We start from the raw sequence: 20,447 nt of genomic DNA on the forward strand, positions 1-20,447 counted from the left end.
GGTTTTCAGAGATCATGTAAATAACAAAGTTTCCTGGGATATGTGCAGATTTTTTTGCCTAAGAAAGCCTCCTCTGTAAAGGTCAGGTTACATAAAATTTGATGAGCATCTCTCTGATGCACCAGTGCTGTGCTTAGCAATGTCAGGAGAAAGCGAGAAGGAAGCTTATTAAAAACTGTGTATATACATTCATCCTCCCTGACACTATTATATTCATTTCTGCATATACTCTTTATATTTTTATATTTTTTTACACCTGTAGTGCTAGCTTTCTAGTTCTGTACTTATCAGGGTCACCTGGAGTACCTAGAACAGTTTCCCAACTCCTCAATAAATCATGTTGCATGAAAATGAATTTTTTAGGGTGTCAGCATGCTAGCCGGGCAATAATGAACTCAGATCCACCAGCAAGGGATCCCAGTTAAGGTCTTTTCAAGTACAGTATCCTAAAAACACAAGTGAAATTGCAGCCTTGACCAAAACAGCCTCCTGTGTACTGTTTCATCTATGCAGAAGTGCACTGTTTTACACAGAAGAACATTAATGTTGCAGAAATGGTTGCTAAGAAGTTATAAGACACCAGAAAAAAAGCGTTCAGGTGTCATTAGCTAAGTTTCTTGTGTTTGTGTATATCTGATAATGCAGTCTTTAATTATATAATCACTTACTGAAGCATAGGACAATTTTTTTTTCTATTTTCTGTTTTCATATTTAAACCCAAAAATGCATCTTCTACATAAGAGGAACAATTAAAGAAAACATTCTGTCTGGCCTCCAGCTAGAGCATGATAAAGGCATGAACCTTTAGGTAATTTTACTCCTATCTTCTGAAGTACCTCCAGGAACCATATGTAAACACCATCTTTTATTGTTTTTAATAGGAAAAATCTAAAGGAAAAATTAATGTTTAAGTAGAAGCAAACACTCCAAAGAAATTTCAGTCCTCCACCCACAAATATGAGAGCACTAGAGTTTTAAAAATAATTTTAAGTGTCTTGTTGAATTGTCAAACCCCATGAATCCAAGACCCAAGATTTACAAACTAGTTCCATCCATAAGCCTCACTTTAAAAGATTGTACCAAATTATGAGGAACGGATACTTTGAATGGAAATCTCGGATTAAAGTGGCTGAAATTATAAGTAAGATTCTTACAGTATGAAGAGCCAGGCAAATGTGTACCCTAAAATTTGCTTTTAATTAAATATTTCTATAAACTGCTACTGAGAAAGTCCATTTCCATTCTTGCACCTAGTCAATTTAATCCTGAAAAGAAGAAATAACTCTGAGAAATGATCCAACAAAGGATTTGTTCATGCTTAAGAACACTGAAATTAAATTATTTCATGATTATGTGTACATATAAGCACAAATTCACTACAAAATAGTCTTTCCAATTTGGTATTTGCTTTATTAGTACTTTCGCAAGAGCCAACAGCACCTTGAACTGCATGAGCAGGAGCTCAGTCAGTCAGTGGAGTTAAAGGGATTAATTGTACTCAGCTCTCATGAAGCCATATCTAGATATTGCATCCAGTCTCAGGCTTCCCAGTACAGAAAAAAACATGAATAAACTGGTGTGAGTTCAGTGTGGAGCTACGACAATGGCCATGGCTGAAGCAGTTGCCTGAAGGAGAGAGTCTGAGGGTTGGGACTGGCTCTAGGCAGGGGCAGCTGTCCTGTGACTTTGTCATGTTGTGACATACACAGACTTTGCAAGGCTCTGAGCTGCTGCTGAAGGCTGTTTAAGAAATAAGTGTTATAACTGTTATTGCTCTTAATGAATAACATGTAACTATGCAAAACTTCAGGAACAAGGAAGAACAATAATAAAATATATTGAAATAAAAAAGATATTAGTATATAATTTCTGTCTAATGATAATCCAAATGAACTGATAATTTCTGATTTTTATGGAAAACTAATATTAACAGTGAAATTAATTTACCTGCATTTCTGGGAAATATGTCTTGTTACAACAGGTATTGAGAAGGAATGGGAGAAGATGATCTACTGTGTGTTTATCCCAAATACACTTCATTTATACATTAATGTTGGAGTAGAGGAATGGAAGTAGACACAGTGATGATGAAATGCTACCTCTGACAGCCATAGATTAAATCACAGTGATTTTAGAACAGACATTTTTGTGCCTCTGAATTAGCACTAGCCTCTCTTTTTTGCAGAAAGTATCTCTGAATCCAGCCTGATTTGACAAATCAATTCCAAAGCTTTCAAAACTGTTTCATTTACTATGTGTAGCACCTATCTGTCCCTCCTACCCCTGACAACTTGTTAATAGGGCCATACTTATAATGCAAATATTGAGTATAAATCAGTCTTTGTTTTAGTGTATGGATAAATTACGAGATTATAAAGATAAATATTATGTGTCCCCATAATTTAATTTGCTGTAGCTGAAAGATAAGGTATTTGAGACAGCTGGATAGATAAATAGAACCGGACTATACAAATCCACAGTGTACTAGAAACCCAAATAATTGACCAAATTAGCAACATAAATGGTGTATTTACATTCGGCACAGGGGCTGTCTACCCTGATTTCTGGAGATATGACTACAGATATACCTGATTTAACTTTAGGTAACATGTAGCTGCAGTGGCTCAGGTACAGCTGTCAAGTATTTATTTAGCAGTATGGATTTACAACAGCCTAGGGTGAAGCCAATGCTACAGGCAGTTTGACTACCACCAGTAGCCATCAAACCTAAACCTTAATTCAGATGGATGCAACACTATCTAAGTGCTGCATTTAAATCTAATTTTAAGTTGTACAAATATGTACCTCATGAGACACTGCCTCACTCTTATAGGCATTTAGGTTTGGTGTCAAAGGGCTAAACCCACCGCAGGGCTGGGCACTGCAGTGAGCAGCTTGTACTTGACTGGTGCCAGTTAGGGAAGGGCTGGCCAAGCTCAGAGATAGGCCTCTTCTCCCTCCACAGGCAACTGAGGTGGTTTGTAATGACTGCAGGTGTCTCCACAGTTCATTAATTTCTGGGATTTCCTTAGATTATTGTTTCAGACCTGGAAACCTGTGCCCCTCTCCGGATCAAGCCTTTATTTTATTTTATTTTATTTTATTTTATTTTATTTTATTTTATTTTATTTTATTTTATTTTATTTCATTTCATTTCATTTCATTTCATTTCATTTATATTTTGAGTGTTCATTCAAGAAGAATTAATTTATAGCCACCTAAGTTTACTTTACTTCTGAATGAAAACATGTACATAGAGATTTAATGCTCTCTGACTACTGCACTCTAACTTCATTGTACTGGTTCATTTATCTTAACTTTCCTGAGTGTTGCTCTGTAGACAAGCACTTAGTCAGTTAGCTGGAGCAAGCAATCTCTGCTTCATGCTTACCGCACTCATCACCTAGCTTTATACCAAGCAGCAGACTTAAGACTTACTCAACTGGATACTATTTTTACTTCCCTTCAGTATGGAATTAGTGCCTCCTTATTACATCTCTTTTTACACTCGCTTTTTTGGGATGGGAAAGGTCTCTGTCTCAAACACTTAATGAAGTAAAACTAAATCACATCCCCTTGCCTATGTTTTCCACTTGATGCAAATCAAATATACTCTTAGATGACTAAAATTTGGAAAAATGTTCCACATATATGCTATGCTTCTTGGTTTTTAATTGTATGTGAAGTAGATAGCAACATTTTAATATTTTTTATTTTGGAATACAATGTTAAATTACCTTAAAATTTTCCATTATAAGCTCCTATTTCAGATTATTTATAAATTTACCACTCTCCAGTCATTGAGGACGAAATTTTTCATGCTCATCTTTTTGCCTCAGGCTGAATTTTCATTCAAAGTTGTATAAAAATGTTTCAGCAGTTTCCAAAATCTAGGTTAGTGAAAATTAGATTGGGGTGTTATATTTTTTCCAATGTTAATAACAGTTCATTATGAGCTTATGCTTTCTTGGTATTTGCAAGGAACTCCAAGAAAACTTCTTTAAGTTGTGGGAAAATTTTAGCTTACGCAATTGTCATAAAACTAGTTTTAGTTATTCTTCTTATTTTTCTGGATGAATCCAGCATCCTATTAAAAAATGAAAAGAGGTGATCTTTTAATTATAAAGTATGTCATAAAGCAAATGAAATGGTTGAATTAAAGTTGAATGAGCAATTTTAGTTCCAGCATTTTTCAGTTGAAGAATGCTTGACTTTGCAGCCTTAAAAACATTTTTATGTGGTTTCTCTTTGGTTTTTTATATGCAAAAAAAAAAAAAAAAAAAAAAAAAAATCTTATAATCTTATTAACTCTTATTTGTCTAACAGAAACATGCCAGTATGGCCAGCCTAGCTTATTTCTAAAACCTAGTGCTTGCACCTAAGCACTGTGGGATTGAAAACCAACATTAATTAAGCCCTTTAAAATAGATATCCAGGAGACTAAATCTGAAAAGGTCTGTACATGATGGAGTATTTTCTATGACAGAGCCTTTAGGACTACATAAGAAGTTGAACATGAAAACATTTCTGGAGGGGGAATCAGAGTTAATATGTAAAAGAAAAATAATGCTTAAGTTTATCAGATCAAAAGCTTCCATGGACTTTGCTGTCCTTACTGCACTGTGATTAAAGAGTCAAAAATGGTCAGTCATCATAGCCCTGAAACATGAACCCTTTAATTTTTGGCAACATCTTCCCTGGATAAGGTTGTACCGAAAAGCCACAGCTCTAACACTGTCCTTAAGAGGTAAAAGTAAACATTACAATCTGAGATTAGCAAGCTCTGAAGTGATGGGGATATCAACACACAGGGCAGAACTTTTGGACTCACCAGACATCACCTTCAGCCTATCACTGGGAAGAGAAAAATAGCTTATGCTTATGCCAGCCTGGTCTCTGCTTATTCACATTCCAGGCTGCCTGCCCAGATATATCAAGTTACTTTTATTTCTCAGGATGGAGCCAGCTGATCCCTTTTCCATGTTTTTAGCTTGGAGTCCCACAAATGTCAATGTTTCTTTGCATTTTAGCCCTTTGTAAGATTTTTATGGTGTGAAGGAACCTTAAATTAGGGGGGTTTTGTTCACTTTAAGGTCTGCTGGCACTCAGTTCAGTTAGTGTCGTTAAAGGCTTGTAGTTTGTTCGTTTGTTTGTTACTTTTCCAAAGCATGAGATAGAGAAATGTTACAGACAAGCTAGAATAAATTAAGTAAAAAAAAGAAGTCTCCATTACACAAGTTAGAAGTTCTGTAGCCAAGAAAAAGCTTTCTGTTTGTCAGTCTGTTCTGCAGAGTAAAGCTATATTTTTTGGTACAGAGAGCAAAGGGTTTTTGTCCAATGTGCAGAAGCTCATGTTTCACTTCCATTGACAATTACATAACTATTGTTTGCAAAACTGTGTTATTGCCCCATCCAAAACTGATGACACGCTGGCTCAAAGTGATTTCCAAAGAGCTGGCACCTGCTAATAGAAATGGAAGACGTAAAAGCATGCTACAGTTTCTGCAAAAATATTCAGTCTAAGTTCTACACAGTATAGGGGCCGAGGTTTCCTTGGTGTGCTTTTCCTTGGTGTGCTGCTAGATGTCCTAAAGCAATTGAGTGAGCTACAGTCAGTAATTCATTCAATAATACATTCCTGCTGCCACTGCACTCTTCAGAGCCTGTTTTTTTTAATGTAAATTGCTGTGCACATTCCTTAAAGGCTTTGAAAAATTTCCATTCAATCTCTTTACACTGTACTGCTAATTGTATCAACAATAATTTACCTGTTATGACGAGAAATGTATTTGGATAATGCAAACACATGCAAGACGTAATGAAATTACTGAAAGTTTGGAATATTTTTTCTTAAAGACATGGACCTATTTTTTAATGAGGAAATATTTAAACAACAAAAAAATGCTTGCACCTCTGTGAAATGACATTTGCTGCAAAGCTAGTGAAACAAATGTATGCAAAAACATCAGTATGCTTGTACATAAAGCTCACAGTTGTTTTCTAATCAAAATTATATTTTCTGTAGTTTACTTGCTGACAGAAACTTGAGTATTGCAAAAGAAATATTTTTTTCCCTGAAATCGCAAAATGCTATTCTTTGAGTAGTAGAGGCCAACAAGGAATATCTTTGTCTAAATCATTAGGATGTGGAATACAACGATGTCCAAAACCATGGACTGAATGTTGGGTGGGCAATAGAGACCATAAGGATTTGTGTTTGCCTACTTCTAGCAGGGTGTGTAGTTGGTTGTGTTTTGAACAGCTGCTCTTTCTGAAGTTAGACTCTGATTAAAAGAGATGCTTTCTTGTTTATCTATCCTGTGGCTGAAGTAGCAGCTAAAAATAAAGAAAAAAGAGCATGGAAAGCAATATCCTAGCAGTTTTGGTTAAGAGTAGAAAGCAATGCAGTCAAGGACTGAAAATAATTCCCTATGTCAGAAATCTTAGAGTCAGGATGCTTATGTAATGTGATCAAAAGAGATTCCTTAAATTAGATTAAGGTTGCTGAATAATCACTTATTTTGCAAAAATATGGTCTAACATCTGAAGGCTTACTCAAGGAAAAATATTTATATTGGACCTGGCATTAAGTATTGACATTAACAAGGTCTATACATCAACTAGTACCTGTCACTCAGAGCTAAAATCCATTATTTGATTTCACAAATATTTTTCCTTGGTCACATTGGTGAAAAAATAAGTGGACAGAATGCCTCCAGATTTATTGTGGGTTTTTTTAATATATTATTATTATTATTATTATTATTATTATTATTATTATTATTATTATTATTATTATTATTATTTTCTAGTAATTCACAGAGACAAAACTGAAAAACAAGAAAAAGTTGAGAGGAAGGAACCCCCAAAGGGTATGTATTCAGCATTTTATATTCTTTGTCTTTTTACCTGTTGTTCGAAACAGTCTAATCTATTGACTTCTTGTAAATCCCAATTATGTTTAAGGATAGAGGAGGTGTTGTGAAAGCCAGCTGGAAGGAGAATGAGCATTTTAAAAGCACTTTGAATTCATCTCTCTGCAGAAGGGCTAAAATTATTTTCAGAGATTAATGAATAAGTATTTACTGTATTATTAACTTGTGTAAATATGCCCAGAGCATAAATAGGTGCCTTTTTTATTCTTCTTGCATAAATCCAAGGATAATACTTGTCTTTGGGAGTACTCCTGAGCAAAACATAATGAGTAAATTACACCATACAAGGCACAGTCCCTGGAGGCATTCTGCTTCAGAGACCTGCCTTAGAAAAGATATTCCCCAGGCTCATTTCAGAGACACTGGAGAGAGGGTGTTAGAGACGATTTACTAACTTGCTGTTGATATATGCCAACAACAAATTACAGATCCACCTGTTGTAGGAGTCAGAATCAGGATACTGTTTCCTCTTTACCTACAACTCATTAATTAGCTCTGGGGTCTAAGAGCCACCATCTAGTCTGCCTCCTGTGAGAGATTTTTTGGCAAAATGGATTTTGTTTTTTAACATACCTATTGTCAAAACACTTTAAGCCTTCTGAGAACACATCCTTTACATAAAAACGTGATTAATGTAGAGGAGGAAGAAACCCATTCTGGAAGAACAAATGGGCAAATGGTCATAATAAATTACTCCCCCAAAAAGGAAGATCCAATATCCAGCCATTGCTGATTTATTTCAGACCACGAGCACGAACCTTAAAACCCAAGTGAACGTGCACCTTCCTGGAACATGTGCTTGATTAGGCCTTTCTAATGGTCTCTGATTGGAGCTTTTCCATTTTATATAAATCATTCAAAATACATTGAGTTAACAAGACTGACTCTAGAGGTTAATGGCAGGCACATAAGTTCAGGTTTCTGTTAGAATGAATATTTATTACTAGAAAATGGAATGGTAGTAAAAAGAGATTTTTTTTCTGAGATCTGGAAAAATGACAGAGCGAAGACTATAATGTTCCATGTTGAAACATGAATGTATCATTAAGACTTCTCCTCTTATTTTGTGGAAAATTTGGGGAACTTTTCAATTTGATTTGATAGAAGAGCAATATTTAATGTTTTTAAAAGTTTCTTAGAACAGGAAAACATTATCTTAACCAATCCCAGATAGCTGATGAAAAAGAATTATTACACTGTCTTAACTTGTTATAACTCCTACTAATACTCTGTTTACCTAACTGTATTTTATCTTAAAGTGAATGTATTACTTAGTTTTATTTAGAGAACTATTGCTACAATTGCTACTGAAACACTACTATGTAAAGAGATTGTCTGTATTCACAGTACTAAGGAAAATTGTTTTCAGACTGAACCTAATATTTTTAAACTATTACTATGGATGTGTGTCTTTCTAAAGCCCATTTCATTGTAGAGTGATTGGGAGACTCCGAAGTTTCACTGCATCCCTGTATTTTAACTACTTATCTTCTACTTTAAATACATTCCCTTTTCAAGATTTAAATAGTGGAGAGAGAAAGTGACATCATATTTTAATTTCTAATCACCTTCCATGATGAAGTTCTAGGAAAGTTATCTTATGATATAAAGAATAAGTAGAAGAGTCTCAGTCACTTAGGAGTGACTCAGTTTTGTCAGGAACTCATCCTGAATATTCCCTGCCCTTCTCGTTTTGCTTCCAGATAGATATAGAGTTCATGGTATGGTAAAAGAACTTCCTTATTTTCTCATGTTTGACAAAGGGAGATTTACTAAACTTGGATGAAATCTCCACAGGAGTCAAAGTTAAAGCCAGCTTGCAGTTTTGCAGCTGATTTTTCTGACATGCCCTCAAATCCACATGCTTATTTCCCATTGTCTGGAAAACTGTTGTGTAAAATCCTAAGAAAAGTGAGTGAAAAATGTTGTGTGGATGAGTGGATAGCATAACACCACTGTAATAGTTTTTACTTGGCACATACTGGGCATCTAATTGTGGCTCTGAGATCATCATTGCCAGGGACTGATCTCAGCTAGTGTCCATTACCAGCTATCTGTATCCATTACTGGTTATCCATTTCAAGCCAGCTGGCAAGTGACAGATGTGTCATTTGTGCATGTGACGCTCTTATGCCTCAGAGCTGAGTTCAAGGTTTTTATGAGGCTCTGCCTGACAGGGTGTCCCAGGTGATGTCCTCTTTCTAGTGCAGGCAACAGCATTTACAGTGAGCTCCGCCTTAGTCCTTGACAGTTTTCTGAAAATCACAGTGCAAGTGACACTGCTTCTGTAGTAAACAGCTGAGGCATGTTACCTGCCATGGCTAGGATGGTAAACAGTAACTTGTTAGCCAGAGTTGTCTGCTCACCTCCATGTAGTATGACGCATGCTGTGCAGATATACATGGGATAGCTCAAGAGGACACAATTTGCTATTTTGTCTCCTAAGGCTTATCATGGTAGAATTGTTTTTTTATTCTTAAGTTTTTTGACAGGTTGTCGGTTTGGTTTGGTTTGGTCTTTGGTTTGGTTTGGTTTGGTTTGTTTTTTTTGTAATATATGTGAACACATTTCTTCTTTCCTAGTGACACAAAAAGACAAACAGGAAAGACAAGAAAAACTTGAAAAAAAGGAAAGGCACACAGGTAATGATTTAATGTTAGAACTTATTCTACATTTGGAGGTACCCCAAAATTAATTGTCCACCCAATTTCCACCTATGTAACCCCTTTATTGGAAAAAATGTTATAGAACTTCGTTAATAAAAATCATGAAATCATATAAAGGTTTTCACACATACAAACTGAGTAGCATTTTGTATTCTTTCTGCATTTTTTTTTCCTGAGGAAGGGAGATATAATATACTTTATACTCTGAATTAGTATAATCTCCCTATAATCTCTGAGTATTTCCAACACTCACAGTAAGTATGATTGCTAAGAGAATATAGTCACCCAGGAAAAATGCCTGACAGCCTTTAAACAAAGGTAATAAGGCAGGCCATGTGAAAAAAAAATGTTTTAAATACCATACTGAGGAAGGTTGTTACACAGACAATGAATAGGGCAGGACTAATTCTTTAAGTAGTTACTTGCAATAAATAGTTATCTAGCACTGCTTTATCTTCCACAATTCCTACTTTCTTTTGAAATTATAACACAAGGCTGGAGAACACATAACAATGCTAATGCATACCTTTTTGTGTTCTTAGTATAAATTCATATGCTGGACTCAAATAGGCAGCTGAGTGTTTTCACACACCTGTTCCCTGTAGGGTACCTCAGGGGATATGAACACATACAAATATCACTTCTGCACATCTGTGGAGAAGTTACTGTGTAAACATTAATTGCAAAAATTTGCCAAAACAGAGCCCACATAGGAGAATATTCCAGACTACCCACCACTCAGTGACTCTTGTATAACTCAGGTGTATTGTAAAACCTAAGTCAGAAATCCAGTCACTACAGTGTACTTTATTTCAGTTTGTAAAGTGGAAATTAAAAGCAAACAAAAAGCCCTGAAGAGCATTAGTTATAATGCCATTGCAATTAGATTTGTAATTAATTATAGTGTTTAATCATTCATAGCTGGAAAAACTGTTAGTTGTTATCTGGAGTTCAGAAAATCCTTCAGAAATGATCCAAGGTAATAAACAAGAGAGTTCAAAAGTAACGATAAACCAAAATACACCAGTAATGGGCAGTATGAGCAAAGCAAACAAAATGAACTAGTAAACAACATAAATAAGCACGAGTCTTCTCAACTAACTACATTCGTGGAATTACAGTTGTGCCAGAAAGGCCATTCTTTCCCCAGGTGATGGCAGAGACCTCGGGGATGGTAGATGAGTTTTTGCAAGTTTGAATCATGTGTTTTGGCATTGACAACAGCAACATAATCAGTCTTTTGATTTCTTTGCATGGGTAGCCATGGTGCCTAGTTGTGTTTCTTGATGTTTTTTCTCTTTTTTTCTCGCTTAAAATGCAACATTTCTCTCTTTTTTTGTTGTTGTTTTGTTTCTAATAACCATTAGTGCTGTTGTTATTTATTTCTAGTTACACACAAAGAGAAACCTGAAAAGCCAGAAAAACATGAAAAGAAAACACCTTCTAAAGGTAATGCAGATAAGTATTATAGTACTTACATAGTCTGGGAGAGTGTGGACATTACTATTTGAAGTATAAAACTGGGGGTGTTTGCACTTTTGCTTGATCAGGTCCTGATCAGCCCCTGAGTGCAATCCTGCTCAGTATATATTTCTTGCTTAGTTTTCCTGTTTAGATGCACAGAAGTAATTATAAATCATTCTTGCACAGCTAAAGAAATAAGCCTGTATCTGTTACATTTTCAGTCCTTGATGTCTTTTTCTCCACAATGGAATTCAATAATTTGCCTGCAAAGGCAGTTTTCTCCTGTATATCAGTTTTCAGTCTGGTACAGACCTAATGAAAGAGTATTTACTAACTCTCAATCTGGGTCTTCCATCATAACCAAAAATAGATTTTCATTTTCATACCATTATTTTTTTGCAATAATGTTTTCATTTCAATACAATGATTTATAGTGTCCTCCATGGCAGAAGTGGCTTTGCTTAAGATTTACATATCTTCTAATTATCATATATATTCTGAAGCAATATTTTGTATGAGAAATGATTTTTAGTATTCTTTTGATGGATAATTCCATCTTTAGCCATGACTTGGACAACAGGATTCAAAAATCCAATCAGCTTGCCCTGTTACGCTAGTTTTTAAAGTCTAACATTTATTATTGTTTGGCATTTGAATGTTTTTGCTCTGAAGTTTTCTTTATCTCCTTTTTTGTTACATGCATTGCTTTTTGGAAGCTGGATATTTCTATAACGAAGTTAGATTTCAGTCTTGTCTCTTCTTACTTTATTCAGTTAACTCTTAGAAAAAAAAAAAAAAAGCCCTTTGTAATATATCTTAATATCAGTCTGTTACAGCATTCAGATTCATCTGATAATGATGCAACACATGAATTAATTAGCTTTAATTTGAATATTATCAGACAATATAGATTCCAATGTACAAATCAGTCTTTATTGGACGCAACCTTACTCTAAGGAAAAATGTAAAACAGAAAGTAAGAGTGAAGAAAGAGAAAAAGTGGAATGAAGACTTAAAGCCTTGAATGGTAACCATTGTCCAGTCTCTAAATTTAAAAGGGATATTGGGTCATTTTTTCTACTTTCAGTGTATGGCTTGAAAGTGTAGGATTTTTAATAGAGTGAAATCACACTGAAGTAATCTGAAGAAAATAAATGCTGATGGTGTCTGTGTAGATTTGAAAAGCAAATAACTTCCAAGAATCACTGAGATATTCCTAATGAGCAACCAGCCTGTTTATCCATTTGTCTTCTGCTAGCTAACCAAATAATCACCTAGAGCTTCAATGTGTTTAATAGCAGCTATGACTCCAGTCACTGCTGGTAAATTTTATGAAGAATTTGGCCGCTTTCTAGCTAGGGAGATTCGCTGCTGCAGTGTGACATATAGATGTGCTACCCTCTCTTGAATAGTTTCTATGCCATGTGAGTCCCTACGGCACTTGTTGCCTTCAGCGCTTCCCAAGACACACTGATGCCAACAGTGTGATGAGCTATACATTGCAGGCTCACGTCCCTTTTGTCTGGGCTCTGATCGAGACTGAATCAGCTCCCAGCAGTGCTGAGGGACCATTTCTACCACTTGCAGTCCCTAGGAAATGAGGATACTCAGGTCCAGGCCAAATTCAGGGAACTGAAGTACTTAAAGTCATGACTACTTCCTCCACAGTCAGGAGATTTTTCTCTATGCTCAATAAAAGGACTTAGGGTAGTTCTTCAACCCCTGTTAAAGGCCCCAGAAAGTTTTGGTGATATGAATGGTATTTAAACACATAATCCAAGAAACAGCTACCTTAAAAAAAAAAAAAAGAAAAAAATGGAACAAGTCCAAATATCAATCATGGCTGATATAGGCAGCAATTCTAGGCTGGAATTCAGTTAGAGGGGATGTTGCTCTTATGTAGATATCACTTCAAAGAAGTGTAACTAACTCTCTTGTTCCACCAATATGTCTGGATGGCAACCAAGAGAGGAAAGATACAAGTCTCTGTACAAAATCTTGACAGCCTTTCTGGGACACAGCAGTGTGTGTGTTTACCCAGTGTATCCTGTGCAGACATGAGCTCACTGAGCTGGTCTCTGAAGTGAGTACCACGCTTGGGGCTGTGTTTGTATGACAGTAAGCTCAAGCTAAGAAAAACCCCTTTCTGTAAGACAAATGGAGCTGCATGGCTTTCCTGTTGGCTGGAGCACAAGAAGATCAAGCCTGTATCTGCTCAAAGCTTGAGCAGAGCAAGTTAATGTCATCTGAAATATGCACTATAAGCATTCCCTACAAAGCTTCAGCTCTGTGGGAATGCCTTGTCTTCTGGTTAGGTGAGTCTCAAAACATTTTTTTAAGCTTTTTATCCCAGTGTCTGAACCTGAGAAAAAGAAGCAAGGTATTTGCAAAGTAAGATTTTTGCAAATCAAAAAACATGAATCACGAAGAAATGTGAAACTTTCAGGCATGCTCTTGTGTTTTAGCAATATTTTCTCATTCTTTGCCATTGTTTTTCCTAATGTACAATGTACAATTTTTGCATTTCTAGTAATTCAAAAAGACAAACCTGAAAGACATGAAAAAGCTGAAAAGAGACCTCCTCCCAAAGGTATTTATTTTTTTATACTAAATTTTACCAGAATTTACATTAAAATTCATAAACTTTATTTTATTGGAGCAGAGAGCATGAAGCATATAAAAAACAGCTATATGACACTATAATGAAATTAAAATAAAATCTGAATTAAAATATCTTTAGAAGATCTATGTGTGATCCCTTTTAAAATATGTTGAAATTTCAAAGATGAAAATTAAAGGTATGAACCACCATTTCCCTGAAAAAGAAATAGGCTTATCCATAAGTGATTTGACATGCGTATTTTCACTATTGCTAGTTAAGGAAATTCTTTATTCACTAGCCATGTCATGACTTTTTTAAAAAGTAGGAATTGTGTCTTATAAAAATACCTGTATTCTATTCTAGAATAGGTAGAATTATTAAGTTTACATATTTATAAAATCAGTCTAGTCAGCTCAGTGGTTTAATAGAAATAGAAGTCTGGAGTCTTACAGAAGACATGCATTTAGTAGCATCCAAGTTTTGTGTCAAGGTTGGAGACCTTCAGAGCTATGAAGAAAACAGAAGTATCAACATCAGATTAGATTAAACTAATATCAGTGGCATTTTTAACTACTGTTGGGTTTTCCAATGAAGTGAACTAGAAACACACATATTGTCAGCAACCATGTCTCAGATGAGAAAAAGCTGCTGATACATATGAGCAGAAGGAACATTCCTGGTCTTAACAACCTGTGTGTAGTTTCAGCCACTGGTATTTACAATTCAGTACAATTCAGTAATTCTGCTGGGAAACCTTCTCACTGTGCTGCAGGGCAAATCATGAACTGGCCAGCCTCAGACTAGTCTTTATGCCCGGGGAATTTCTGTAAAAGGAGACCCAAGGACTCAAAATGTCATGGGCAGAGACCTAGAATCAGTGCATAAAAGTGACCCTTACAAATAGCCACACTTTAAATCAATGACACTTAAAGGTTATAACAGAGTTTAGCTCTCATCTGTGAAGTCTAAAGTTACTCAGATTTAGCTTGGAAGTACCTTGATTTTTGCTTGCTTCATGATCAATCTTTGCCTCCCTAGTTGATACCACAAAAGCTAACATAATGTCATTACAAACATTGAATATTATTTGCTATGGCCTACTGCCCTTAGTATCAGCCAAATATTTGGTACATGACTGAAGACAAAACATGTTTGCATCTCATATTTCTGTCTAAATCTGTCTAGTTTTGGGGGATTACAGCTTTCATCAGATCTGACTGTTAATGATAAAGAAATACTTATTACTGATAGCACAAGATAAAATAAATTATATTGGGTATTATTCTGAGGGGAAAGAAGGACCCTGAAAACTTTTTGTTTATTACCTGCAGAGGAGAAGAAAGTAAAGAGCACTAAAGTGGAAGCAAAACTTAAAAAGGAAGTGAAAGATGGAAAAGGAGAAGGAAAGACGACTGAGAAGGTCAAGCAAGCAGAGACTAAAACAACAGAAGTTGGGCTAATAAAGGCCAAACCGAAAGTTAAGGAGGAGAAAGCTCTTCAGACTGTAACTAAATCGGAAAAGAAAGGTAAACAAAACCAGGAGGAGACAAAAGAAGATCTCATAAAGGTAGTAGGGAAGAATAAGAGAGAATGAAGTTAAAGGTGGCAAGGACCAAAGCCCATCCATGAAAAAGTTCAGTACAAATAAATTCTAGATGAATCTCAGAAGTAGGGTATCAAGAATAAAATATCTTTTATTTAAATAATGAGAATGTTCCATTTGTCATGGCTAAAATTCTTTTTATTTTAAATTCTTCTTTACTAAGGACCAACTTCTCTTCAGATAGGCCTGAGTCTTCATAGATTTGCTCAGTAGAATATTATGTAGTGTATTGCTAGTAAGGTTATTTTGGGAAACACAGACTGTCCAATGACCTGTTGGAGATTACGCTTTGTTTCTATATCTACATATGTCCTCAGTAACAATAAGGAAAGTAGCAGCAGAGGAAATGGAATGTAATTTGTATTACATCAGATTATATGAGGCATTACCATGTTGTCAGGTATTGTATGACGTAATGATATACTTGCTGGATGTAATTTGATGGGAAAAGCTTCTAAATTTCTGCTAAAAAGGAAGGAAGTGCCATTACCCAGGTGTAAGGAAAAAATTAAGTGGTAAAACAAAGAATCAACATGCATCAACACTAAAACAGAGGTGTTAACTGTTAATATATGCTCTTCTTTGTCAGAACCAACCTGGGTTCTTCCACTCCCAAGCTGCGTCAACTGGCTCCCTGATTTCCCTGGGGCTATTCCATGGTGTTGGGTACAATTTTTGTATGAATGAAGGTGGCAGGACCAGCCTCTCCATATGGATTGCCACACTGAAGGCACAGGATTATTCTGACATTAATAAAGGCAGTTCTGTTGTGTGGCATACCTATCTGATCCTTCCAGACGATAACCACAGATAAATTGTCATGCCTGAGCATCAAAGCAGCCATCCCTGCCTGGATATCTGAATCTGCCTGGGCAGATTATCTCAGAATTTCATAGCCATCAGCTCTGGATCCCTTAGGAGGTCCCTAAATTATACATTTCTAGAAATCCAGGAGACTTAGAGACATAGGCTCCTTTCTGACATGAACAGTGTGCTGAAACAGTATTTTTAAACATTTATTTGTATTCTACTTTATTTTGGTTTTTATTTGAAATAGTGGAGCCTTTGAGGCATAAAATCAAAGCAGCATCTTTCATGGTGATTGCTGTGACCAAGGGGAAAGTTCAGCAAATTGCTGAGCTCCTCTTGGGAAATGCAAATCTTTCAGGTTTTGTTTGCTCTGACAGAGTTTCAGTGCACAGTGGGATGCACTCCGTACTCTTCAGGATATGGCTCTCAAAAAGCAATGGTGTGCAGATGATGCACTTTTCTCCCTGACAGCAAAATATTTTAAGCAAGTAGGGGTCAAAGATTACAGAGAGCAACGGAAAGTGCTGGTGGTTTTTTTTGTTTGGAGTTTTTTTGTGGATTTTTTCCCCCCCTTAACTAATAAATATTAGCAAAATTATGTCTCAACATCAAGCATTAACACTGTTTAAGTCTGTTTTAGATTGTGACCTCAGTGACTGTGCACTGAACTGTGTCAGGTGAAAGTAGGAATGAGCTGCTGGACAAGAGGAAGGAAGGAGCCTCTTAAACTGCCCTTATCACTGGCGATTAGGACTACACACATCCAGTGAAAGCTGCCTTTTCTACTTCTGTCCTTCTTTCCCACCACAAGCCACTGCTGCCCAGCTGGATGCTCTCAGAAAATCCAGTTCTACATTTCAGTCCCACTTTGACCCAAGGTGAACATAATTTTGAAGTCACTATGATTTCCTGATCCTGCAGTCCTTACTTTTCCTTGCTCAAGGGAGTAGTTCTACCAGCTTTTCTGCAACAATGTTAAAAAAAAAAAAAACAACAAACCAGTAATCACAGAAGGGTTGTTATGATGTCGCTGATGTTGCATCATTCCTTACTCAAATTAAAATTTTTAAAAAATATATGTCCTAGGGTAATTCAAGTGAGTTCCAATGACAGAAATATCTATGACTGTTTTTGTCAATAAGAATACAGTCCCAAACTTTGACAGGATTTATTAGTACTCAGGTGACTATCTATGCCACTATTACAGAGTTATAAGGTAAAAACTATAGTGTGAAATTTTCTTTTTAATAGGAGAATTTAAATTAAAATGAACTTTTAGCCATGAAGAGATATTTAGAAAATCATGTTCATTTAAATTCCCTTAATTTTCAATCCTTGCTGATTGGCAGAATTCCCATGAAATTCAATGGGACACTACCATGCACCTTATTGTTTCATATACAGCAGAAATGATAGTTTTGCTATTCAGAATTTAATATTCTGCTTTTTTGTGGTTTTTTTTGGTTTTCTTTTTCAATAAATCCCAGTTTTCAGGGGTTGAGTTACTGAAGAAATCCTATGAGAGGATTGATACAAAATCTTTCTTCTCAAGTACAATCAAGATTAAGCTTTTTTTTAAAGTTTATTCAAACTACATAAAAAAAAAAAAAAGTCTATTTTAATCCTGGTCTATATTACTGCATTTAAAAATTTGATAATTGCAATATCAGTGAAGGCTATGTCTATATCATAACCTAAACAGAACTATCATAGGATTGTGCTCTGCCATGTGATTGTCCATACAGTTTGTGTCCCCTGACATAGTTTTGTCCCTCGCCATCTAGCAGCCTCCCCTACAATGACCTAAAACAGTCCAGAGGCACTGCCCCAGGGGGAGTATGGATAAAGGCAATTTGTTTTGGCAAAGAGGAGTAAGGAAAACTCAAGATTGTTGACAAGAGCTGTGCCCTTGCCATTCATTTTCTGGACTAAAAAATCAACATTTGTCCATTTTAATTATGAATACAGAGTGACTCACTGAGGCCCTCTTTGGAAGTGTGTTGAAGTCAGTGCAAACACTTTTCTCACTTCAGTGGCTTTAGATGGGCTTACTGAGTCTACAGATTTCTACATACTTGTTTCCTCACACATAGGCTGCTGACTTCTTTTCAGAAAATTAGCATATATATACTTCAGGCAAATATTACAAACAAATTCTTTAGATTCCTTGAGGATGGAATCCAAAGCTGGAGGCAACCAGAATGATAAATTTGAATTCCTAAATATGAAAGTATAAACTATTATGAATAGTCATTAAAGGTTTTAAAAGCAAAGTTTATAGCCACAGCCCTGTGTATATCTTGAAATTCTTGCCCCAGGTTCAACAATACTGACTAGTACTACCCTCACCGTCCCAGTAACAAGAAATACTGCATGGGCTCCTGTCAACTAGTAGAAACACTTGGATATTTGCTGAGTTTTTAAACCCTTTCCTAATTTCTGGAACTGCATAGGAAACCATTATTTGAAAGTTGCCCTTCTCCACCCAATGACTGCTATGGCAGTCAACATAGCAGAGCAGTAATTACATAAATGTCCCAGCATCAACGAATATTGATGCTTCAGTGAACTATGTAAGAATGAGTGTTATATCCTTGGAAACATGATTTTGCATTTAACAGTTATGCCATTTAATTTTTTTTAAGTATTCCAAAGTCTGCATAATTTTGTTTTGAAGTTGGCAAAGAGGAAGTAAGGGGCTTTGTAGGTGGGTAGGAGAGAGATGCAACAGGAGGCAGAGAGAGGAAGAGATGTAAGTTCTGTAGGCTAGGAACTGTGCTAGAACAGTCTAGGACAAACAGATGAATATGCTTAACTTAAGGACAATTGGGAACTAACTTAGCTAACCAGAGCTGACATTCAGTCATCAGCATTAACTTTCACAGCTAATGTCCCTTACAGATGAGTGGGACAACATGCTTTTTTTCTGGCCAACTGGAGAATCCAGCAATAATATTGCTTTTTTTTTCTTTTTTCTTTTTTTTTTTTTTGCAATCAGTTACTAATGTTAGAAATTTTTATTAACCTCTCCAAATCTGCTAATGTACAGGAGAAATCAATAGAGAGTAAACATTTCTGAAATCACTCTAACTTATATTCAGAAGCCCCGATTTCTGAATAGCATAGTTTATATATATATATATATATATATATATACACAGATTTAATATATACATACATAAATATTTGTAAAGATTAGTCTTTGGAAAATAATTCTATAGTAAGATGATAAAATTCTCTGGAAAATCTCATCGCTACAGGAGTGTAAGTACATACTGTTCACTTTATATTCCCATTCACTAAATGTACGTATTGATTATACTGTTAAAACAACATTAAGAAAACACTGTGATGTAAAGCTTTATTGAATTTTGCTATTACATGGTTGCATTTATTTGAAATGGATCTTCAAGAATAAGAAAAAGTCTTTGGGACCTGTGGCCAGGTAGCAGTTTGCACAGTACTTGCACTGGGGGTCAGGACATAGGCCGACACCAAGGCTGTGCACTGCTGACCTGGGGTGTGCACAGTGCCCTGCCAGCCCAGGAGAAGAGTTGGTAGCTCTGAAGTTCTTGGCTGGGAGGCTGGACAATTAAGTATCTCTTCCTGAACATGCAAATTCCTTGAAGGCCAGGAAAAAAACACAAACATATAAGTAAGAAATGTGTCTTTACACTGCCAAGCTTAATCATCCTTGTTAAATAGCAGCAACCTTTTAAATCTACTTCATTACTGTTTTTCTCCTTTTTGCTCTGTTAGATCAATATGCATTCTGTCGCTATGTGATTGACATGTTTGCACAAGGGGATTTTTATCCAGGTACTTTCCTACATCATTGAACTCTGTTCTAATATTCTTCTGTTTCCCTGAGAGTTTCTGCTCCTTTATGTATTAAAAGTGTGCATTGTATTGTTGAAAGGTCTCACAAGTGCAACAAAGAGTGTGCAAATAGTTTTAATAAAGCATATGAGCTAATGGCTGTATTATTAAAGCTTTTAATTTTCTGTCTACAATGCATGAATTAAAATTAAGGTCATGTCAAAAGTAGAGTCAATGGAAGGTTATAGAAATTGCTAACATTTTCCATGCTTTTCTTTTTGGCTGAGGTGCAAAATGAAGCAGCTTGTGGTTAACTATTTATTGGGGTTTTTTTTTCCCCACAAATAGCAAGCCTTAACTCCAGAATGCTTCAAAAATAGAATTGCCATTGTTGTTCCTAGTATATAAAATATCTTAGTTGATCCATCACTTCCTCTCTCTTTCCACATCTCCATGTCCATTTGTTCTAACACAGACAATTCTTAGCCAAAAAAAAAGAAGCTAGAGCTACTGATGATGACTGTCATCCCATAATGTTGAGTCAATTT

General features: G+C 35.8%; 1 protein-coding gene across 29 annotated transcripts in view; it reads left to right on the forward strand.

Moving 5' to 3' along the window:
• Positions 1-20,447, forward strand: part of TRDN (triadin) — a 233,824-nt gene that overhangs the window by 64,537 nt on the left and 148,840 nt on the right. For all 29 annotated transcript variants that reach the window (XM_082049372.1, XM_082049345.1, XM_082049347.1 and 26 more), the window contains 6 exons: positions 6,813-6,872; positions 9,518-9,577; positions 10,991-11,050; positions 13,596-13,655; positions 14,999-15,193; positions 19,840-19,899. In XM_082049372.1, coding sequence (XP_081905498.1) covers positions 6,813-6,872; positions 9,518-9,577; positions 10,991-11,050; positions 13,596-13,655; positions 14,999-15,193; positions 19,840-19,899 — 495 coding nt within the window. The remainder of the gene's footprint in view (positions 1-6,812; positions 6,873-9,517; positions 9,578-10,990; positions 11,051-13,595; positions 13,656-14,998; positions 15,194-19,839; positions 19,900-20,447) is intronic.

The sequence above is a fragment of the Streptopelia decaocto genome (assembly GCF_964273445.1).
Source record: "Streptopelia decaocto genome assembly, chromosome: 3".
In the NCBI taxonomy this organism is placed as follows: Eukaryota; Metazoa; Chordata; class Aves; order Columbiformes; family Columbidae; genus Streptopelia; species Streptopelia decaocto.